Source organism: Pagrus pagrus, assembly GCF_965226575.1.
Source record: "Pagrus pagrus genome assembly, chromosome: 21".
NCBI classification, from domain to species: Eukaryota; Metazoa; Chordata; class Actinopteri; order Spariformes; family Sparidae; genus Pagrus; species Pagrus pagrus.
Genome location: NC_140208.1, coordinates 22,976,404 through 23,001,009, shown reverse-complemented (window position 1 = coordinate 23,001,009; position 24,606 = coordinate 22,976,404). Strand labels below are relative to the sequence as shown.

Here is a 24,606-nt window from a genome sequence, read left to right as displayed (position 1 = left end):
CAAACTCACAAAATAAAACAAGATGAGATTAAATGTCGACATTCAACAATTAGTCAGATGAAAGAGTTGTTGGTGCGTGTCATCATTCCCTCTATCCATTCAGTCTGTGAAGTGATGACTTCATAACATGACCACTGACTGATATGGAGGAAAAATCCTCAGACCTCGTTCTGAAGTCATCTTTTTGACAATGACAACAAATCTAAAAATAGAATGACTGTCAGAATGAAAATACCCAAGATTTTGTCTGAGTCAGACTACTGAGGGCTCAGTAATACACTTAATATACTCTGTCTAGTTCATTGAGCTGAACCTTAGAATGTATTTTTTGTGAAGAACGAGGATATAGTCACAGGAATGTGGCTAAATGTGGCGTTTGAGTGTTGTGCTAACAGGGAATTTAACTGGTGACATATTTAGAGCTGGAGAAGAGAGGACACATAACATCTTAAAATACTGAACCTCAATAAAATAGACTGACCGTGTTACACATGTAGTACTTGTAGTACACAGAGTAAAGACAATACTGAGTCCTTACCTCTCCTCCAAAACATTGTCATCCTGGTCAAGACAGAGATCAGCAAAGAAAAAAGGTTAGAATTCTTTATGCCTCACTCATATTAGGGGCGATGTGTGCAGCAACATGACAGTGTTGTTTTTTCAGAATGTACTCTTACATTAGGCTGCCAAAATGCTCTCGTGTTTTGGCTTTCTGTCCTGTCTTTATAGTGGATGGTGGTTATACACAAATTTTTTGTTCTTTCTTTTGCTTTTAAAAAAGCTTGGTAAAAAATACCATCCAGCAGTGATTTAGGAGGGCACGTAAACATTTCATACAATGAAGCTACTCTTGTCATTGTGACTGAATGACAATAACTAAAGCTGTTTTCCCAACTGATTGGTGAAGAACCATCTCATTAATTACCAACCACCTAAAAAACAGTCATGAATCAAAAGAAGAGAAAAGGATGAACTCAGCTCATCTTTTGCACACATTTCATGACACATGTTAAAGATAAGGTTTTAAAAGCTATTTAAGGGCTAATGTTAGTTTGACTAGTGAATAGCAGCTAGCTAACATCTGCATTAACATCAACTGGCTCAAGTTTCTTACAGGCAGAGAAACTGGATGACAGCTCAGTAACAATAGTGCGTATTAACAGACCATCTCTAACTCTTACTGGTCTGATACATTTTAGTGACCTTCACTGTGTAGAAGGTCCTGGAGGTCCACAACAAATCCTCTGACACAGGGACAAAATGGTGCCCTGGTGGTGTTAGTGCGCCTGTTTTCAGGAGGCGGGGCTTTCCATTTTGAACACAACATAACTCCTTTGAGTCGTCTCAACATGATTGAGACTAGTAGACTTTACATCCCTCAAGATTAAACTAGTTTAATCTATATATATATATATATACATATATATATATAGTCTTATTTTCTTTCAATGTTAAAGATTTGATATATCATGTTTGTTTTGATTCAAAGCCGTGAACAATCAGAGAATAATGTTGATGTTCTGAGTAGCTCTGTCTATATAAATGTATATATATATATATATAAAAGATACAGTGTATATAAGCTTTTTGTTGTTTTATAATCTGTGATAACATGTGTGCATCCTGCAGGTTTACAACATGAGTTCAGTCATGCATCCCAAGTAGAGCTTTTTATTGTATGACATGGATTCTTAATATAAATGTGGGCTTTTATATACAAAATACAGCTGTGAGAAGAAAATCCTCCTCTTCATTCCATGTTTCATTTTTAATTTCCTTCACAGACTGACTCTAACTCAATCAGACACTCATCAAGACTTCATCTTCCCAAACATCTCAGCAGCCAGAGTTCATCCTCAGCCCAGACTCTGTGTTTACACTCCACTCATTGCAAATATGTTGTGAGACAAACATAATGCTGCTGCAGGAATCATAATTTTATCAGCATAATGAGGAAACGTTTTAGTGAATGTATCTGCCAAATGTATAAAGATGACATATTTTTAATTTGTTTTCCTGACACTATCCACTCTTTTAATCTAATATAGAAGCGACTAAAGCATGCGGGCTTTACTTGTTGCATAATTTATATAGTTTTTATATATTAAACTTTATATCTTTGATTTTCAGAATACTGTTTTGTATTCTTGTATTATATAATAATAATATGGCCCTACTGCATGTTTCTTTCCTGTGCTTCTAACAGTCATTAGATTAAACTTCAATATCCAGAGCCTAAAGAAAGAATAGAGTTAAAACTGGTGGCAGCAGTACAGAAGACTACTGCTGCCACGCCAGAAGAACGGAAATGAGTTTCACTTTAAAACATGAAAAGTTCACTGTTATAACAAGAGAGTTTGCCTTTTAAGAAACATTTTGACAAAATACAAACTTATCAAGAAACTTGTCTTGATATAACAGTGTACTATTTATCTTGTTGAAACATGATGGCTTATTGTCATAACATCAAAGAGTTCATATTATAGTGTAAATAGTTTTAAAGCATTAAAAGGTGTCTCATTTGTATTAATTTATATAATCATTGACAATGAATAACTTAGATTATTATAAGATAAAACAACTCACATAAAAACAAGATATCTTCATGTTATATCATGAAACCTTTCATAAGAAGATTTAAAAAAAATTGTTTTCACAAAAAAGTTTCTTGTGATAATGTGAAAATATTTTGTTATAACGCAAAAATAAAAACATCTATTGTAACAATAAGCTTTTGAGTGATCCTGCTCTGTTTTGCTTCCAGACACCAGGATCATTCAACTTCTGAAACATGTTTCCTGTTGATCGGTGTAGAAACAGCTTCATGAATCCACTGTGATTAAAGGTCTGAGAGAAAGTGTGAAGATGAAGATGTTATGGCTGCATCGATGGAAACAGGAAGTCTTAGGCCATAGCTGCTTCAAATGTATTTCAATTTGTCATATCAGTCCCTCCTGAGTCCACCTGCTTGATATGATAATACTAAATCGCTGCGGTGGCACTTTAAAAAGCTCAAAGGGGGCTGAACACTTGTTACTGGCTCCTGTAGTCGCAGGAGCAGTCTGGAAAATGAATCCTGTATATTAAATATCCCCTGGAATAAATCCTTTCTATTGACTGTCAAACAAATCTGGATAAAGTGTAGTGGGAGGCCACCTGAGCTTTCTGATCACTGACTGTGAGTCATGGATGCATCATCCTGCTGTGTTTAAGATACTGAGACAGAAACTGTCCTGAAACAACTAAGTTAAAGAGAGAGAGAGTGTTTGATGTGATGACTTTTAGCGAGAGAAAATCCACAAGGAGCCCTGAGAGGAGTGTGTGTGTGTGTGTGTGTGTGTGTGTGTGTGTGTGTGTGTGTGTCAGGTGTGGGGGTGCAGCCTACAAAATGAGAGTGCGCCTCGGTGGAGGAGCAGATGTGAGGAGCGCGCTGTCGGGGCCAGACGCGCAGCGATAATTAGCCGCGGATATATTGACGGGAATAACCGGATTATGAGGATTTGAGGGGAGAAGTCGCCAGAATCCGGTGTCATACAAGGCGAGGGATTAAGTCAAGCGTCTTCACTCCTCCGGTCGCCGTTATGGGGATAGACCGGCGGCGGAGAGCGTCGCTGGCTCTCACCTTGAACTTCCTCGCCCTGTTCCTGGCCGTGTCGGCTCTCACCACCAGCTACTGGTGCGAGGGCACTCGGAAGGTGGTGAAGCCGTTCTGCACCGGACCGGTCACCACCAAACAGTCGTTCTGCATCCGGTTCAACAGCTCCAACATCAACGACACGCGGCTGGTGCAGTACATCTGGGAGACCGGGGAGGATAAGTACGTGATGAGGAAGTTTCACACCGGCATCTGGTTCTCCTGCGAGCAGAACATCAACATGACCGGTGAGTGTGTTAGGAGAGGCACCGGGACCGGAGCGCAGCGCAGCGCAGCGGGCTGTGCGTCATGGAGAGGCGCGGAGAGCCAGCCACTGCCTCTACCGTTTCCATAAAAGACAAACATTCCCGCTTCAGCACAGACTAGATCTGAGGAGTCATCTCAGAAAATAACAGAAAAGTTAGATTAAAACATGTTAACACCTGTTCATAAAAACAAAGAATAGTTGATGCGGGACTTTCATAAAAAGCGTTCAGTGAAGTGACTGTGAGGATGAAGCTCATTCAGATCTCTTTTATGTTTTGTCACAACAAACCCAAATCTGAGAGACTGACTAAGAAAGATGTTCCTGCTGATGAACTTGCTGTCAGCTCATTAATCCACTCATCATGCAGCTTTATTTGGCTCATTTAATGTTGAATTCTCTTACATATATGGAACGACATGAAAAGGACTTGTTATGATGTCCTGGTCCAACTGATGTGTGACTCTCTCTTAATTAAAACTAACACATACTGTACAGGCTGCATCAGAAACTCTGTGGCAGTTCAGAGTAAATCTGTCGGGCTGTGTTCTCGTCACTCTGACACCATTAACGTGATCATAGAAATTCACTACCATCAACTTGAGTGTTTGAATGGCCATAAAACCTGTAATTGTCCGTCTCTACTAACACACAGCGTTTACTACAGTGTGAAAGCTGGGCCAGCTCCAGATTAACCAGCTGCGTCTTCCCCCAACCGTGAATCGAGGAAAATGTGTGTACAGTATCTGTCTGTCTCCAGACTGCCATACAGGCTTTTGTTCTGTTGGCAGTGAAAGCCCACAGAATATTTGGCCCGCACGCTGCTACAAGCTGGACTCGAGGCAGGAGACTCTCCTGACATGTTGGGGGAAGTGGCAGAGAGCTTGTTATTGCACAAACACAGAAAGGAAATCCCTCCACAGATTGGATCAAACAGGGATTTTTTTTTTCCACATCACAGCTTTCTCTTTGTCACACAGAGTGAGATAGCAACCTGTGATTCTCTATCTCAGTCTGGAAAATGTGATGGAAGTCCCTGTCTCACTTATCAGCATGCTGCAGCAGTGAATGTACTGTCACTGAGTGCCAATGAAGTGTCCAATTTCTCATCTTTTCCAGGTGAAAATTGCAGAAGTTTCCTTTATGTTGCACCGTCAAATGAACGAGGTAAGAACATGATTCACACACCAATAATACAGCAGCATGAAGCGACGCAGTACCATCACATTGATGCAAAATGGACATGGAATAACAGCTCACTGCAAGTATTAAATGCTAAAAAGATGTTTGTAAGATCCAGCAAGAAATCCAATCTAATAAAGTTTCCTGTGCTGCTGTGAGAGCGAGGAGGCAGAGAGCTCGCTCCGAGCAGGAAAACAAACCTTTATGAGTCTGAAATCTCTCAGCTCTCTCAACGTTCAGGGATGTTTTCTGATCGCTCCGAGTTAGCTGCTTCCCCCCGTGGTGACCATTTTGGCTGAAGTGGACATTTTGGAAAAGGAATCGAAGATCTTTTGTCACCGTGATGAAATACTGGCAACGTCTCTGAGCCGAGCAGACACTTGTTAGAACATCTGTCAGCCTCCAAACGCTGCATGTTTTCACTCTTTTTATCTTTAAGCCTCCATTAAATCTGAACGGGCTCACTGCTGGTTACTTGTCATGAAAGTATGACGATCATGTCATACTGAGGCAGCCTATAGTTTCCCCTTCCTCAAATGAATAAATCATCACTTTTCTACATCTAGTGTAATCAAGTCAGCAACATAAAACCGAGGCTGAACCATCCTCATTACACTGTTTTGGCAAAACCAGTAATTACTGGGCTGCAGTGCCACAGAGCAGTGTGACTCTGTTCCATAAGTAAAGTGGTGTTCCAGCAAATCAACCACTTCCTTTATTCAGACTGACATTATGCTCAAGTTAGCAGTTTCTGTTGGGCAGGGATTGCTTTTTGCCTGAATCAATGACGTAAACAACCCCAGAGTGATTTTCAGATGACATGAAGGCTGCGGTCGAGCTGTCCAAGAGCAGCTTGTTGATACAAGTATTGTAATGATTTAAAAGTGCTTATTTCTGTAACTTAACTTACAACAAGGCTCATAGTGGCTGCGGTGGTCTCATCCACTCCTGTTGTTGTCCACAATGTCCACAATGACGTATTTGGCTCATTTTCAGGGTCATCACTTTATTTTGGGTGACTACTAGAGCAGGTTTACATGTTTTAATGCTAAAAAACCACATCAGTTTTCTCAGACAGCAGCTCTGTATTCCCCCTCTGTCAGAAACACTCTTTTGTAGCTCCTGTCTCTTTAAGGCTCCCTCCCAAATATCCAGTCTGCTCTGATTGGTCAGCTCACACATGCCTGAGCCAGCACCACTCACCCTGTCTCTGGTCGACTCTGTGGTGCTTTCAGTTTCAAGTTAGCTTCACTTCCACCATGGATAAAGACATAAATTATGCAAATGTGTGACGCGATGGTGTAGTGTGATGTCACAGAGTCACAGAATTAAAGGCGGGACTGTTGACGAGGCGTTTCAGACACTTCAGGAGCAGTGAGGCGCTGACTTTGGGCTTTTTAACTTCCAAGACCTTTTATGTGAGCAAGAACCTTCATGAAACAGTGAAGGAATGAAATGAAATGAAAATTGATTCAGTGACGTAATCAGGCTGCACAATTAATTGCAAAATAATCGAAAGTGCAGTATGATTAAGTGCAATATCCAAATCGCAAGAACTGCAATTATTTTCTAAAGGTCAAATGTAATCATCCGTAATAATCATGAATTATATCGCGATCGCAATATCACTTTTTGACCGTATCGTGCAGCCCTACTTCTTCTTTGGCTCGGTGCCGCCAAGACAAATGTGATTGGTTTAAAGAAATACAAACAGGCCAGTGTTTTCTTCCCTTATAGCAGACTGATAAAGGCTCCAGTCAGACCTTTCTCTAGCACGGACACAATGCTGTGGAGAGACCGTGTTTGTTAAAAACACTAACCTTAATGAGCCTTTTTAGATAATGAAACCTTTATATTTGTGAGGTTTTTTTAAATGCCGCTGAGATAAAGACATCTTCAGACCCTGATATGACAGCTTGGTTGCCGGTGCATTTCAACAGTACGATGTTTTTCTTGTTACACAGCCTCAGCCACTCTATATCCTCTTCAAAGCGTCCGTCTCTTTTGCTGCACTCTCCCACATGCTGGCAGCAGATTAAAATATTAGATTTATCAAAGCAAAATGAGATGGAAAACTCTCACAAAGTGCTCTTAATTGCAGCCACTTTGAAGACGCTGAATGTCCTCTAATAACATTTTCTTTAGTCCTCTCCATTCTCCTGCAATACGTTTAATTAAAGATATCTCTTACTGACACGTGGAATTCAATTTGGAGCAGGTAGAAAATACTTTGTTAGCTGAAGGATGTAACTCTATTAATAATTCATGAATAGGAAGGAATGAATGGAATATTTAGGTAACAGGCATATTACTTTAGTGATTAATTAACCACACAATAGCTACCTGCCCTTGGGCGATATATGTAATTAATCCACAGCTTACATGTACAGGATTTCAAATCCATTGATATTTAGTTCCACCACGCACACCGACCTGAGCTCGGGATGTTGGACATCTCCTGGTGGATCATGTATCCTTTCTCTGACTGTGAAGGTTAATGATATGGGTGACGGGGTCAGTAGTCCACCTTTCCCCACTCCATCTCCTCCCATTCCTCCCTCCTCTCTTCTCCCTTCGCCCTTGCTTATCCATATTCTTCCTCAATTCCCCATCCCCCAGCTCTCTCTCTTTCAATTCCTATCACTACACCCACTCCATCACTCACTCAACCGTGGTCACCCCCACCCCCGCAACATGAATATGGTGTTTTTTCTTCCTCGTTGCTATTCCTTTGTCATAACCGCCTCTCTCCACAGGAGTGCTGTGGCTGTGCATTGTTGCGGAGTGCCTGTACATCCTCCTGCTGGCCACCGGAGGCATCCTCATGTCCATAGAGGTGTGTCACTTTGGCAATGTCATCGACGGCCTAAAACTCAACGCCTTTGCTGCCATATTCACTGTGCTCTCAGGTGAGTGGCACCATGATATTTTCCATCTTTGACATCAAATGGAGTCCAGTTAAATCATTATGATGAAGTTATCTCTGACTATTAAATTATCACTACTTTTTGTGAGGGAAAGTTTAAAAATCAAGAGGGGCTTTCACTGCTTGTTGCTCATTACATCTAAACTCCCGCTGAGTCAAAGAAAGTCCCTTCAGATTTGTCACACAGTAATCACCTCATTTCAGCCCACATGATACCTAGAGTGAATTAAGGTTTCGACATCTGGCACATCCTGTTACTGAACAGGAACCAGTGACTTCCATGTTAATGGGACGCTCTGACAGAGTCAGAAAACCTGTACCCTCTGAATCATGGTTGGGAAGACGACGTTAAGAATTGGCCACATCCACCTACCCACAGTAGCATTTAAGCTATTTTCTTGATTCCTTACAAGCCTCGGGGAGGAGCGCCAGGCTCTGAAGACAGTTTTCGTAGTGGCCAAATTCAAGTTAGCCAAGGGCTAACCGGAAGTTAGCCGGCTCGGTCAGCGGAAGTATCTAGTGTGCGCGCTCTATGGGCCGCACAACGGGGAAGCTATGCAGGAGATTTTTGCGTCCGCCTCTAGCTGTTTTTAGCAAAGCCGCAGACTTTTCCTGATCTTTAAACACAGCATTTTTGTACTGAAAGCAGATCATAGTGTGTTTGGAGTGGAGTGGTCCTGTGAGGTGCTGATGGATGGAGACAGCTCCTCCCCCATGTAGTCTTTATGCTCAGCCTCTGTCGCTGAAGCAACAGTTGGGAGAGCTTGCGGTGGCTGGATTTGTTACCCTGACACTCAGTCTCCAGAGATGACGCAGGTAAAGTGAGCACAGCAAGGGACAGCTATGTAACTATTTTTACTCAGAACTTTTAGAAATCGTTGCTATCATAGTATTTACCACAGTACCCCTGGCAGCACATTTTCTATGTGCGCGTGCAGACTGATAAATAAACGCACCCACTATGTTAGAAAGCAATTGCAGGACATTAAAACGGCCCTTCCCCAGGTCCCAGATGACAACGAGTGGCAGCAGATGACAGAGCCCTGCAGCTGTGCCTGATACAGCCGCAGTTATTCATTCAGAGCAGCTGATAATAACTCTCCTTTATTTGCTCTTATTCAAATACGCAGTGGCTGGAATATTTATACACAGCTGGTTATATTTGTTCTAAAATTTTAAATTTTACTTATTTTGTGCTTTGGTGACTGTTTTGAGCACTGAGGATTTTTATTGAATTCATTGTTTCATTAAGATATTGTGGTTATGACATCTTAAATAAATAAATATATAGCTGTTGAGTCAGATTATGATGCTAGGATTTATACTTTCTTGTCGTTATTATCCAAATGATTTTTTGACCAAGTACACAAGGCCAAAACAAGGGATGGATATAAACTGATTTTTCCAAAAATATGTATTTTAATTTCCGTTAGACCTTAAAATAATTGAGTCCTACTTCTGTCTCCACGCTGGCTTTGGGCCAGTCACATATTTAGGCCAGTAGCAGCCCCTCAGCCCCCGAGAAGATTTCCAGCCGGTTTGTAGCCTGCCTCCCTCTCTCGGCGGAGGACTTAACAATGACCTTCTCTCTAATCCACTCTGTGAAAATGATCCTGACCACCACACTCCGGGCAGTGAATCAGCAGTGAAAGATACTCTGCTCAACAGCAATGACTCGCAGCATTGTACTGACTCGACGGGCCAGGTCCAGGAAATGTTTAATTGAGCCACAGGCTGAAGAGCTGTACCCCGAGTACACCCTGGGTCGGTGGGTATGCACAGTATTTTATACGTAGAAACATCCAGAAAGTTCCAGTAAGGCTGTCTTTTCATGCTAGAATAGCCTAAACTCTGGGATGCATAGAGCAATGAGGGAGTCTCTGTGCAGCTGTCAACTTCAACCTAAAAACAACCAGAGGAGAGCATCATTTATGGAGCCAATAACATTTTAACAGGTGCAGCAACAATAGTTTATTATGCGCAGTGTTCTCTAAGGTGAAGACGTCCTTCAAGTCAAAATGCTAGTGTAACTTCATCCCTGTCCTCAGCTGGTGCTGAAAAGCTTCCAGGCTCTCGGCTTTGGTGGCGTTATACTCTCAACATTTGGCACATGCCATTGTTAGCTTTCTTTTCATGAGTCACATGAGATGATCAATTCCACTCTCATGTCTGTGTGTTAAGTAAAGAGCAGGAGCTAGGAAACAATTAGCCTAGCTTAGCATAAGGGTTAAAGCAGCTCGCCTGGCTAGCTTCAAAATATGGCTACCAACACCTCTACCACTCACTGATTCTTAATGTGCAACAGTTCCTGTGTCTGCCCAGCACTTCTGTGCAGATTCTCTGGTTTATAGCATTAGCTGCCACATAGCATCAGTGAGCAAAGGTTCTGGTGTAGGTTTCTGTACAGCCACAAGTTTACCAAACCTGGCAACGTCAATGTGACCTCACTGCTTTGGTAGGTGTATTTTTTAACTTTGGCCAGAACCACACAAGCTGTTTCCCCTGCTTCCAGATGTTATGCTAAGCTAGGCAGTTAGCCTAGTTTATCTCGCAGTCAGCTCATAAACAGGAATGGTATTGATCTTCTCAGTTGTTCAGTCTGTTATGTGTTATTATGGACCCCACTGCTTTTCTTATAAGACCCGCTGCAGTACTCTGATTGGGTGCCTTTGTTGATTGGGTTGGTTCGGTTTGGGGAAGTACTAGCCTATCAGAGGCAGAGGATCTGAGCAAGAAAAGCAATGTGACGCATAACAGCATGTCTGTTAGCTCCATCAATTTCCAGGGGACCACTTTGTTTGCTTTCAGTCAGACCAAGTGTGTATGTTTTCTATTAAATGTTATTGTGACCGGAAGCAGGGGCGCTGCTAGGGATTTTGGGCCCCATGAAAAGAATCTTTACAGGGCCCCCCAACACAGCAGCGAAATTTTTTGATACTATTTTAGCATATAATTTCATCATCATCATTAGGGGCCTCTCTGGGCCCCCCTCAATCATGGGCCCCTAGAATCCGTCTCCTTTACCCCCCCTTTTCGGCGCCCCTGACCGGAAGTCACTTCTGTCACCAGGTGATATGACAGAAGATCCTGAAGAGTCCTGGTGATATTGTATAGTGATATAAGACCAGGGTTGAAAATCAACAGAATTTCCTTTAGTGTCTGAACTGGATATAGGAGAGTAAAGTCTATATTTAAAGTCATATTCTTGAATCAGTCTTGAGATCAGCACGCCTTACCTTCCTTGAAGCATCCAGCACTGTGTCGATAAAGGAAGGCCCCTGATCAGCAAACAAAGTTTAGGTTATCTAGTGTGCAACACTTCTGACTCCACTGACACAGATCTGGAGAGACTCTTTTCAGAAACATGGTATATTTAAACCTTGAGCCTGAGCCTGCATATTGATCAGTGTGGAGTTAGAGATGGGATTCTCCCAGTCTGAGTAATGCTTTGATTTTAGACTACGTACAGAGTCAGCTAAGTCCCCTTTGATCTAACTGGCATGTGGAGCGACGCTGTGCCCTCACTGCGTAAGAATCCTTCAAACTTTGTAATAATTGCTCGGTGCCTCATCAGTGTCGTGTGACATCATCTGTTCTTGTTGGAGAGTTAACGGAAAACGACATCTCTACTTTTTTATATCAGGAAATGATAAAGGATCAAATTCTAAGTAGTTACCAGGAAACAATCCTGCTGCAGGAAATACCCCCACATACGTGGCGTGTATTCATCCGCAGGTGAAAATAGTCCCTGACAAATTACTATTAAGTACTTATTCAGTCCTGTTGGAGTCACATTCAGTAAAAGCTTCAGTGCCCAGCTGTGTTAGGAAATGACTCCGCCTTTTTTTAAATGAAATGATATATTTCTGGAATCAGTAACTGCTCTCATTTTGTGTCACCTCTTCCTAGTGAAGCATCATCCCACCAAACAAGCACCTCCCAAGTTTCAATAGAAATGTACATACATGCTTCATACATGTTTATCATGATATTAAGAACACATCAGCATTTTCTATTTACATCTACTGTATGTCCCATCATTGGCGACAGCAGTCTGAGTATATTCTAGCAAACTCATTACTAAACATAGTCTGTTATTATTGTAACACACACAGTATCTTCTGCTTTATGATCAGTTAAGAACATTTTGAAAAGCCTGATTTACATCAATAAATGTGTTGCCTCTTGTCGACGTGTCCTTTAACAAGGACAGACAAGTGTGTGTGTGTGTGTGTGTGTGTGTGTGTGTGTGTGTGTGTGTGTGACTGTGAGACATTCTAAGTCTAAAGTGTTCCGCTCAAATGTGATTTATTTTATAAGTACAGTGCATTTACCACGTGTCATTTAGCAGCTGATTCAGGAACAATGTTCACAGATAATCATTAGTCACCGGCTCATTAGCATACCTCCCTCTCTGTTAAAGTAAGCTATCATTACACTTGTTCATTCATTTTATTTTATCCTTCCTTGGCAACTACTCAAGAATTGGTGTACAGTATTGTGACCCTTCAGAGTTGCCAAGAGGCAGAATTTGTTGCTGTTTGCTTCATGTGGGAGAATGATAAGCTCACGCAAAAAGTAAAAATCCAGTCATCATCTCCTCCTCACCTGCTGATGGAAAGTCAGGTGAGATTGGAAGTTTACTAAACATTTCTGGAGCTTCACAGCAAAACAGAGTTGCAGCATTCTGCTAAACAACTGAAGGAGCTGGAGACTTGTTTTAAAACGGGAAAACAACCAAAAAAACATCAAATGGCTGCATACAGCTCGTCCAGAAGCTCTGAGACACAACATTCATTCCAACAGACGCATCAGCCACTTTAAGCTCAGCAGCTGCAGTGAAGATTTTGGCTTAAAAAAAGGTGCAAATAACGTCTTTGCAAATCAATTTCAGAGACTTGGACTACACCGGACAAGCTGTATGGAGCCATTTTGTTGTTGTAAAACAAGTCTCCAGCTGCTTCAGCTGTTTAGGAGAATGCTGCAACGCTGTTTTACTGTGAAGCTCCAGAAATGTTTTGTCTAAACTTCACCTGACTTTCCATCTGACACACTACCACAAATTCAGAAACACACAGTAACACCCAAACAGTGATGTCATTGTGCATCGCGATTGATCACTGTGAACATTGTCATATGGCAGTCCAGTGGACAACGCTACCTTAAAGCTGCATTACTTGTTGTCTTTGGGTCCTTATAGGCAGAGTTTAACTAGCAGCAGACACCACAGTGACATATTGTCACCTGGGTTGGCGAAGCTGTTGGCAAACAGTTGCTTATTTCCACATCAAGCAGAGACAGAGCTGCATCAGTATTCATCTGGAGTCGTTTCTCTGCCCACTCGGCGAATCTTAGTCCAATATTCATTCTTCTTTAAGCTCTGTTTTGGTCTCGACCATCTCCTGAGGGAAATGTCTCAGTCTTTAAATGCTCCACTGATTTCTCTGATTGAGCTCATTTAGTCTGTCTGCTGCTTGGTGCTGGGCTGTGTGGAAGCACAGGCCCAGTGCTGCTGTAATGAGAGTGAACCAACACAGTGAAGCTGTAAAGACAAAACAACTGAACTGAAAGGTGCTAAAACGCTCTATAGATTTGAAGCTAACTGCAGAGTTGGGAGGTAGTTCCCTTTGTCTTAGTTACAGTGAGTTACCTTTTCACAGTTCATTCATTATGCTCATGTGGAAAATATTGATCGGTGCAGCTTTGATATAAAGTTTTCAAGCAGGCTGAATCATGTGCTCCTGTGAACGCGGGCTTTTGTACAGAAGCCAAAATATTTTTGGCTTCTGTACAGAAGCAGGCTACAATGTGAACTGTTCCCTAACTAGCTCCCAGTTGCCACGTTTGCCTTGACAGCCAATTTCTGGAAACTTTACAAGGTCCTGAGCAAACCTGTAAAACTTCCTCAGAGAAAAAATCAGCTCCAGCTCCTCATCTCAATAAGATATTTTAAGAAGAATAAGAAAATGTTTGGGTTTAGGTGCATTTTACATCAGGCAGGGGCAGTCCTCAGGTTCATATGGACCATCCTCAGTGTCGGATCACCACAGAAAGGCTATCTTGCAGTGATCCACTGGCAGCGTCCTCATCTTTTCATTTATAGCTGACAGGAGTGGAGCCCAGCATGCTCCCCGCTGCTGAAGCCTCTCTAACTCAAGCTTGAATGAGTTATGTTTTCACGGGCCTGGCCTGGTGTTTTGCCCGTTCTGATTTTCAGTCAAACAGTAAGTGAACCCGTCAACCCCGTCCGTATGTTTTATGTTTTATTTATACCTGACTCACTGTCTGCACAAGGGAGCTGTTTGCATAAACAGAGAGCTGAAGCCTGGTACTGTAAATCCATACTCAGTGCAGGTTTCATCCTCGTGACGAAACATTCTTTAGCGTCTGTCTGTTGGCTTTCTAACTGTTTCCCGAGCTTCTCACAAAGGGTTTAGTGTGCTTGTAAAATGTTTGGATTCAGGAAGACATTTAAAAGATGTTTTCCTGTTTTTAATGGGGTGAATAGATAGAGAGTGGTTATGGTAATGAGGTGCAGGGGAACAATAGACAAGAGCAGATTAACCTTTATTAGAGCTGCCAATCATCCGGGGACGGTGAGAGTGTATGGAGAGGAACCCCACGAGTACATGACAGAAAAAAAGGAAAGCTGAGTGTGTGGAAGAAAGACAATGAGATCACTCTTGTTGTCCAGAGTGGGTGATTAATTGACCATTTCTGTTTTAGAAAGAAAACAGCCACTCAAGCTGTAATGTATTTGCAAAATGAACTACTGTATGTTATACCAAATGGAACAGGGCAGTGTTTTTGCCCACATCCTCACACCCTAGATGTACAGTCGCAGTTTGGTTCGGTTCAGCCAATCAGGTTTATGAGAAGATTGTGGTTTGGGTTAGAATAAAGTACGCTGTGTTACACCACTTACCTTATGCACGTGCGTAATGTAACAGTAAAAGTAAAGTAAAGTAAAATACATGACAACGTTGACTTTTAGTTTCATACTGGACACAAACAGCAGTGAAAGTCCTGTTTGTTTGACCCACCATCCACCCAAACCAAACCCCCTCGTATGTGGGCTTTGTCGCTATATATAATCCATCACCTGACTTCCTCCTTTGCTGCCGTAATAACTGTTATGACCACTCGAGGTCACTATCTAACAATAAATGTAAATATGAGTTGTAATGAGCTGCTCTCACAGTCAACATATATGGTGGTTTTCTGATGAGGGCAGGCATTTTTGCCTGTCACTGACCAAAGTTAACGGTCAAGAGAGCATTTGGGTGAAATCTTTGGTTGTCCACCCAAAACAGAGCGACTGGATCGGACTGTGACAGCTGTACAAACAATCCCCTTTTCACCAGCTAGGTGCGGCTGAGAGGGTCACATAAACTGCAGAAGGGAACAGGAAGGAGGTGGCAGCTGGCTGTGAGCCTGCAGCTTTCATTCATTTTTTTCATTATGCTTTTTTGGGTCTATTTCAGTCTAACTTTGCCTGTTTCAGTATCTTCTATCAGTAACTGCCTTCTTTTTACCACATTGCTACTGCTCCCTCTGCCCTTTAAACTTTTCTGGTGCCAACCAACATCATCTGCCCTTTATATGAGGTGGCATCCTGACACCAACCAATCAAAACACAACATGAGCTGATGCTGACAACACTGGCAAAAGTGACACTGAAAGCACCATTTGTGATTGCACAGGGACACGAGTCAGAGCGTCTGCATCATCCTTAAAACCATGTTTTTCAGAGGTAAACAAACAGGCGGGTGGGCTATAATTACAAGAGGGATTTAAATCAAATCCATCCAAAGTGGCATGGCTTAGTAAATACAGCACGACAAGGAACTGTGGACTCCACCCACACCACCCTCACCCACAGTAGTACACCAGCAGCAGGAGGAGGAGGACGAGGAGGGAATAATGAGAGCACAACTACATCTCTTTTGGAGTTTTTTGCCAACTGACCCATATCGCTCTGCTAGCTGCTACGAGCCATGAGCTAACAGCCAAATGCAGTTTAATATGCTGGACGGGGTTAGCTAATCACCCTGAATCAATCTGACAGGATAAACAGATGTACTGTGTATTTCCCTCAATTCAGTCTGAGTCATCAGCAACACTTTACAGGAAGAGACAGGAGAGAGATGTTCATATAAAACAATCCAGCATTATTTTTCTGACATATCTTCAGTACGATTTAAGAGATGAGTCAAACTGAACACAGGCTCAGGAACATCCACAAAGTGTTTTTTTGAATACTGGTTCTGTAAAATAGAAATGTAACAGTGCCACACAATCAGACATGCCTAATATTGCTATCATACAGTCTGACACTGACTATGAGTTTATTCAACTGTAACATGCGATGAATCTGCATCTCTCTCTGATAGTTTGTTACCTGTCACATGCAGTTGTGACCAGATCGTGAATTTTTTTCTTTTTCCACAGTTTGCTGGGTCTGTAATCGATCAGATGCTTTTATGTTGGAGTCCTGAATCCAAATGTGGGAAATACAGTCTCAACTAAGCTTAGTATTCCTAGTGAATCTTAATTATTTAATTTTTCAAATAAATACAAAAAATTACCAAAATAAAAGTCCGCCTTCTAAACATCATAATAATGAAGACATAACATTTATCAGAACACTTGTGTTGGGGCCTGTGCACAACATGTCCTCATAAAACACAACAAAAAGTAAAAGGACCAGATAGACAGGAGATCCTGTGGTGTATATTTATTCATAGATCGCAATTTCTTCAAAAGCATTGTTCTTCTTCATCCATTGATTCATTCTGTCAATCATGGTTAACCTTGCTGCCCTCTAGTGGCCGTTGTTGCGCAATTAATGTTAAGTGACAACACCAAAGCACATTGTCTCTCTGATACATGTGAAGGGCGAGAGGAGCGTCTCGTCTGTGATCCTGTGTGTCTTTGTTAAGTGCCTCCACACTAACAGTAAACAGCCTGGACTGACACTTATTGACTTGGTATGGACTAATCTGACCTTGTGTGTGCCCAACACGCATCATTTCCACATGACACAGCGTGCCAAGACTCCGATGTCAGATTTGTTCCACTCATCCTGACACAAAGCTGCCTGTGATCTGCATAACATTATGATAATATTGCACTGGGATATCTTTAGGAATAAACATGAGCACTGATAGGGATGAGATGGGAATTTAGGTGTTGGTGTTGAATCTGGTGCGCTCTTGTTCAGTCCGAGGATTTGAGGGGCTTATGTGTTAATCGGATTGGTGGCTACACATGCTGGTTTTTGTTCCTGCTCTATTTTATAGGCATTGAGATGTCCAGAGTGAGGAGAGCTCGAGAATCTGGAACATAACTATGAAAATAAAACAAGCAAAAGTAAATGACGGGCAGCAGAGAAAACCAGACAAAGGCTGGAAAAGCAGAGGAGACGTTGAGAGGGGGGGATGAGGAAAAGGACAAAGAGTAGCACTGACTGGAGGAGTGGAAGATAAAGAATCACAGACGGAACCAGTTGCACTTTTAATCTGCACCGTCATTTCTTCACTGTGTACGAGGCTGTAGGGAGAGAGGTGCTTTGTGTTTATAAAGTTTAAAAAGAAGTGTTTTTTATCCTCAAGTACAAGAAAAAAAGTAATGAATTAGTTTAACAATGTCTTTAAATGTCCAGCTAACCAGCTCACTACACTAACAGTAAGACATCTAGCATTAATTCTCAAGCCAAGGTCATCATTAGTTAAATACTTTACAGGTTACGTAAGAAAAAATGCTACTATAACAGAGTTTAGGCTAATGTTAGCAGCTCTGCCCTGCACTTTGATGGATTTGGGTAAGTTTACAGCAACCAGGGCTAGCATTATACAAGACTTAGTGAATCCAACCTGATGCTTTAAACTAAAAGTAGAGCATTGCTGTTCAAATGAGCAGAGTGTGTGCTTCTATATGAATTAATGAGTGGGTGGATGAAAGACAAACTTCCTATCCCAAAATGTCTGAAGGCTTATTGCTCTGAACATACAGCAGTTGTTAGGTCCAAACCCCTGTTCTCCCAAGTTTCCTTCTCTAATAAGCTAGATTATATCAGGATTCCCTGAGAGCTGAACCATACCATCGTCCAACACTGGCCCATCACAGATATATTGGTATCAGCATATAAGATGTTTGATATGTGCCGATATGAAAAACGTTTTTACAGAACATTTTGCAGAGAAGATGTTTGGGGTAATTTATAATGATTACATTCCCAGTGTTTCAGTGCACTGATGTCGCTTTGGACGATAACATTTATTTTAAATATGCTGCCTCCATTACGTACGTATCTCTGTCAGGTGTTTGATAACCACATCTAAGGGATCAGTACAAAAGATGTGTCTTTATGTGTGTATTCGGGGCCGATACATCCATGTCAGAATTTTTTTTTTACTACCTAATAGCTTCTTAATTACCTAATTACTACCTAATATATCGGTCAGGCTTTAGTTTCCACTAGTGTGTTACGTTGGTGTTTTGAGATCAGCCGATATCTAACGACTCTGCTGACGCACCGAATGAGGTAAAACTCATCTGAATTTAAGATTCGAAACTTGTGACACTTTTCATCCTGAAGTAAATCCTGATGTCAGTGATCAGTTCCACAGTGTAACGGCTGAAGAAAGGTGACAGCACCCACGTGTGACTGGTTCCCTATCAACCTCCAGTTAGCTGTGATGCTCTGCCTGCCACCGGGCTGGATTTTCATGGTAAAATGAAGGCTAAAATACGGCATGAATGAACAGCGTCTGCCATTGCTTAACAAAAGCAGGAAGAGGCATTGTTTTCCCCGGTCACTATCCCCAGGTAACTGTGGACTAATTAACTAACTCTACACTGCAGAAGAAAAAGAAGCCCTGATGGAGGAGGCAAAGGAGGTGAAGAGGGAGAGAGATAGAAGCCGAGGTAAACGGGCATTCACTAGATGGAGAGCGTTTCGATGTTGTGTCAAAGTCTGTTCCCTCGCTGATACGTGTCTCCTCTTACCACCGACGGTTCAAAACCAGCATTCTTTCTACGACTTCAGGAAGAAACAAAACCTGCCTATTTATTAATACAACCAGTGTTTTACTCTGCCTTTTCCAGGTAAGGCAAAGCATGTGTAATAGACGGGAGGAGAGGAGCAAGGCCGCTGGTTAATCAAACTCAGATGACGTCGTTGTCTTGGATAGATTAGAAAAATAAAAGTATGAAATGCTAAAATGGGTCGCTAAATATACCTCGGCAGCACGCCCAAACAAACGAACACTGCAGCTGGAGTTTTAGGGTGGAATGAGTCCTCAGCCGAAATCAGTATCTGGTACAGATAATGTACTTTCTGCAAGTATAAGTATCATCTGAGTAAAGCATCGATATCGGTACTCATGATGAGGAGAAACCTTACTGGGCAGCTGACTGAGGTTTCCATTCAAGTGTATAAAAACTGTTGAATAGTTTGTCAGTGAATAGATCTCAAACTTTGTGATCATTGACCTGAAGCTCAATTCTGAGGATCTTCCGTCAATAGTTTTCTAAAAAACTAACAAATATTGCAACGGCGGCGCCTGAAGATGCAGCGGCCAGTAGTTTTTAGACAACACAGACTTAGCGTTAGCCAAACGATCACAAAACTAGAGAAAATCTTCTGATGACAGCTGTCGTCCTGCCAAATGAGCAGTCACTGCCTAGAAATAAGGAGCCTGGTTTAGTCTTCCTCTGTCTGCAATCAAGGACTCATTGTTTAAAAATGATAAATCCGCCCTGTTATCTTTATAAACTGCATGTACACTGTGAGAACGGCTTGGCACGCATAGCAACAGCGACGGCAGGGGACGGGGCTGAGCGAGCAGTCCATTCTGTCTCTCGCTCACTCTTTTTGTCTCGCAGACAGAACCACTCAGAGATACGATGATTAGCATATTCATCCCTCAGTATATTCCATCGCACCAGTTGATCCTATTAGTAAGTCATAGGCTGAGGCCTGTGATTCATGCATGAATGAATCATTTATCTACATTGATCCCAAAACACAGAAGAAACATGAGCGTTGTTTGCTTGTTTGGCTGCTGGTGATCCGACTTTCTGCTGCAATAACGTTCACTGTTATGATAAAATGTGGACTGGGTGATATGGATGTGTGATCCTGGTGATATATCTACCAAATAAACAAAATATGTAGCACCTGTAACGACTCATTTGCGAGCTTTGTGCTGCATATTGAATGTGACTCACTGTAACTCAGGTTGGCTTGTAAAAAGCAGCGGTGGAGGAAGCACTGAGAGCCTTAAAGTTAAACTACTCCATTACAAGTAAAGGTTTTTCCTTTTCACTTGCTAACCAGCTAGCCCGCCCCCGGCCAATCCTTGCCTCCTAATACCACTTTGTACCACAAGAGGTGAAAGTCTGATAGCCCCTGTAGTTTCAGCTGGGAGATGTAAAAGCAGCCAGTTCACTACTTAATCTGATAAGTAAATAATATAAACTCACTCACTGCATGGCTAAGTGAGCTAAGTGAGCTAATTGCTAACGGCAGCTAGGCAGTACAGCCAAAGATAGCTACAGCGAAGAGTAAAGTGAGCAGCAGTTAGCTGTTATGTTGCCCCCATTCCAGCTACCTGTGCATTCAGGCCATTTCTTACAAATACAGCTTTAGATGACTGTAGCTGTGAAAGAAGTCCAAAGCGATCAAGACTGTATTTCCCCTTCACTCACGCACAGTACTTAGTGAAATGTGTTGCTTTCCATCGCTGTGAGGAAGCTCATGTTGAATTCACACAAAACAGAGAAACTGACTGAACAGCTGTCAGAAAATGAAAAAGTGGCTTGACTCTTGTGTATGAGTGTTAATGTGGTTTATGACTTAATTGTTGATAATCTGTTGATTAGTTTATTTCTTACATGACACACAAATTCACACACACACACACACACACACACACACACCCACAGGAGGGAGCGTTACAGTGTGTTTTCAGCCCAGCGTAGTGTAACACTGCCACCAAGTGGTGCCTAGGGAGAAGTGCAGTGATTGGTGTGTGGGGGGTGTCAGGATCGGCATCACCTGTGTGTGTCTGTGTGCTGCAGGTCTGTTGGGTATGGTGGCCCACATGATGTTCACCACAGCCTTCCAGCTCACCGTCAGTCTGGGCCCAGAGGACTGGAAACCTCAAACATGGGACTACAGCTGGTCGTACATGTGAGTTCACACACAGCACTCTGCACACACACACAAGGAGAGTCTGTGTTACCAGTGATGACACCTGTATTAGTATTAGTATATATATATGTCCATTATAAGCTGATACATCTGAATGAATAATGTCCTGGTTCATACAGTGAGAACAAACTGTTTGTGTCTCCTTCCTTTAGTTTGGCGTGGAGCTCCTTCACAGCCTGCATGGCGTCCTCGGTCACCACCATCAACCGCTACACCAAAACTATCCTGGAGTTCAAGCACAAGCGCAGGAACATTGAGAAGAACCTGAAGATCAAGCAGAAGCTGCTGGAGCTGGACTCTCCCGAGCAGGTGTGGGACATGTACATCAGCTCGGTGCCGAGCACTGCCGAGGAGCTGCTGGATCTGTCATCCAACGGCCGCAAACTCTCCAACACCTCCATTTTCCTGGACCTCAACGACCTGCCCGACCCACAGGGAGAGGAGTACTGCTAGAGGAGCTGCGTGTAGCATTTTCAGACATCAGCAGGTCATTGTCATGTTCACTGTGGGACAATAATATAATTACTGTTAACAAAGTGAGACCATGGTGGAGGTTCTGGTGATTCGCTACAAGCTGAATGGGACACAATTATGACAAGTTAATGTAGCTAGCATGATAGCAGACGGTTCCAACATCTAGCAAACATGCAGCAACATTACCATTCATTTAGAAGTGTGTCTCTGGCCACCTATATATTAGTCCGTTATTCATTTTATCTTTAGCTCAAGAGTTGACCACTGTTGTGGGCCTCAACACCAAAACCTTTAACTAATAACACAGGCCTCCAGTCTGTCATGTCCTGCAGTGGACACTGAAAGAGACAGAGCAGAGCAATCGCATGTTGTCTCCTTTTGGTGTGGTTGAAGGAAAGTGGTCGAAAATATCATATTTGATTAATAAAATAGAATTAATAGTCGTGTATCATATACCTCCTCAACATCAGCATTATTTTAGGATAAGAATTACCAACCTCTTTCGCACCACATAACATCTGCACAGTGGCAGCGTTGTTGCAGACACGTTTCGTAGATTTGGCTCCATAAAGGTTAAACGTATGGATGTTATAATGCACATGTAACCTCGTCATATAAGACCTTCAAGTTATGTCAAACATTTGATCTTTCCTCTTTGGACTCATGTTAGTTAGCTCGGTTTCAACAGTCCAACGGCACACACAGATTAAGTAGGTGATAACAGACTAATAACCTGCCATAGGTCAAAATCAGAAACTAAACTAACCACTAAATTGTGGACTACTAGAGAGTTCTGAAATGCAGAACAAATGACCGAGCCAAAGTTCAAGGACTTACAACAAAAATACTAATACTAATAAAAATATGAAAACAATAATTTTGTTTTTGACAAGTCATAGGACTATTGTTTCCTGGAAGTTGCGGTCTGCCGGATGGCTGGGAACTAATGTTTCAGTGGGCCTTTCTTTGCTAACATATAGCCTCTACACATGTTTTACAAATTTAACTATAATTATGATCAAATAGTTCAAACACAGTCTTGCTGCTCAGGCATTATTGAAGCCAAAACAAGCAAAAATAGTTCTTGACCTCCGTGTTTCTGCTCACAGCTCTGCTGAAAGTTGATGACAAATATAACAGAGGACTTTTCCAGCAGCCTCAGACTCATCATCAAGATAGAGGTTTGCAGTCTTTCTGGCGGTGGTCTCAGTTGTTTACAGAAACTATATTAGTGTCTCAGAATTGACGGGGTGATGATATATTGATGCGTAAATGTTACATGTAGCACCTTTAAGGACCAGTGCTGAACCACACACCATATCTTTAAACCACCACATCGACCCTACAGCTGTGTTAGTGGGTGTAAACTTACTGTATACCTCTGCTCAAGCAATACTGCTGTGAATCCAGGATCCTCAGCACAGAGACGAAGCCTGCTGCGTGGAGAGGACGCTGACCTCAGACAACACTCTTCCATCCAAAAGTAGCACACTCTGATGTCTGTGGCGCCTCTCGGCTCACTGCCCGTCAGATTTTTATTCATTGAGGGAAACAAAGTTGCTAAAGCTGTGTGTCCGTGACTCTGTGACTCACTCAGCTGTAAATACACGTTGCTGGACAGCCCAGTGATAAGAAGCTCCACACATTGCTTCTGATATGGTGCACATACTGTATATTGGAGAGACTGCCTCCACCCCAACACGTGAACCATACAGCGTTAAGTAGTTAAAGAAGCCCTCCTCATCAGGTGTTAATCCCTCTACTACAGTATTGACAGAGTGTCTGCCTCGCCAGGGAAGAAGGGAGGTAACAGAAGGTGGACCTGATGGATGGAGGATGCCTACAGGCCATGCTGAGTGCCTTTACTTACAGCAGCATGCCTCTGATCGAACAGCATGCTCATTTTAACCCGGGCGATGCTGTTTCTGATAACTAATAACTGCTTTAGAGGAAACATGTAGCTGTCTGTGCAAACTGCCAAAAGTCATCAGCGAGAGGAGCGCACCTCTTTTGAAGCTCTCTGTGTAACATTTACTTGATAACTTTTCTTATGTATTCTCAGAATTGTATTGATGGAGAAACAGACCAGGATTGTTGTTCTTTACATTTTAAGTGCATTTGAAACTGTACATTATATATTTGTGTATTTTATTTATTTGTTCTATTCAAAGTGAAATGTGATGTAAACGAGTTAAAGGTTCATTCTGGCTCAGTTTGAATTCTGTTCCATCACCCTGGGTTGCATTATAAGCCGAAGCATGGATCGTGGTGTCTTTTTGTGTACGTCAGACTTATTTCCAGTGGCACTTTTTGTGTAGTGTTCTTCACTTACTTTCTTGTGGAAAATGAATTGCAACCTAATGTATTGATATGAATAAATTTCTATGAGATGTTATTATTTAAAGATAAATGGGGGGAGGGAACATCATAATAAAGAATGAACTTGTTTTTACCATGTCCTCTGCTTCCTTTACTGACCACAGGGTGGCAGTGTTCTCCCACATTAGCAGGCAGGTATGTCTGTACTTTAAAACCCAGTTACTTTCAGTGTAGTGATGAAATTTGCTCTTTGTTTTTCATCTTTCAACACACATACAGCAGACTGAATCACCCACACACACCAACAACATCACCAAATCTCAGAAATTCATTCAAATTCACCGTTTAATTGGTTTCATTCACATTGTGACAGGGACACTTTCATCTGGGACCACCAGACTGTTTGCATCTCATCAGGCAGGAGCTTCATCTCTGGTGTCGCAGATTTACATTTGCAAAGCAGAACTCACATTCAACACAAACCCAAACCTGCTTCATTAAGGCTTATAGAGACGGTGACGCTTTACATTAGGCTCCTTGTAATAAGCATTAGTTAATAAGTAAAAAGGCCCTTATAAGCATAATAA

General features: G+C 42.1%; 1 protein-coding gene across 1 annotated transcript; it reads left to right on the top strand.

The window, feature by feature from the left end:
- The first annotated feature begins 3,438 nt into the window (after positions 1-3,438).
- On the top strand, positions 3,439-24,152 carry gsg1l2b (gsg1-like 2b). Its single transcript, XM_084341977.1, has 5 exons — positions 3,439-3,882; positions 5,019-5,066; positions 7,838-7,990; positions 21,094-21,205; positions 21,379-24,152. The coding sequence occupies exons 1-5, from the start codon at positions 3,582-3,584 to the stop codon at positions 21,677-21,679; spliced, it is 915 nt and encodes a 304-aa protein (XP_084198103.1). The 5' UTR covers positions 3,439-3,581; the 3' UTR covers positions 21,680-24,152.
- The last annotated feature ends 454 nt before the right edge of the window (positions 24,153-24,606 follow it).

Coding starts and splice junctions, on each gene's coding strand:
- gsg1l2b (XM_084341977.1), top strand. CDS start 3,582: ATGGGGATAGACCGGCGGCGGAGAGCGTCGCTGGCTCTCACCTTGAAC. Junction 3,883..5,018: donor GCAGAACATCAACATGACCG/GTGAGTGTGTTA, acceptor CATCTTTTCCAG/GTGAAAATTGCAGAAGTTTC. Junction 7,991..21,093: donor CATATTCACTGTGCTCTCAG/GTGAGTGGCACC, acceptor TGTGTGCTGCAG/GTCTGTTGGGTATGGTGGCC.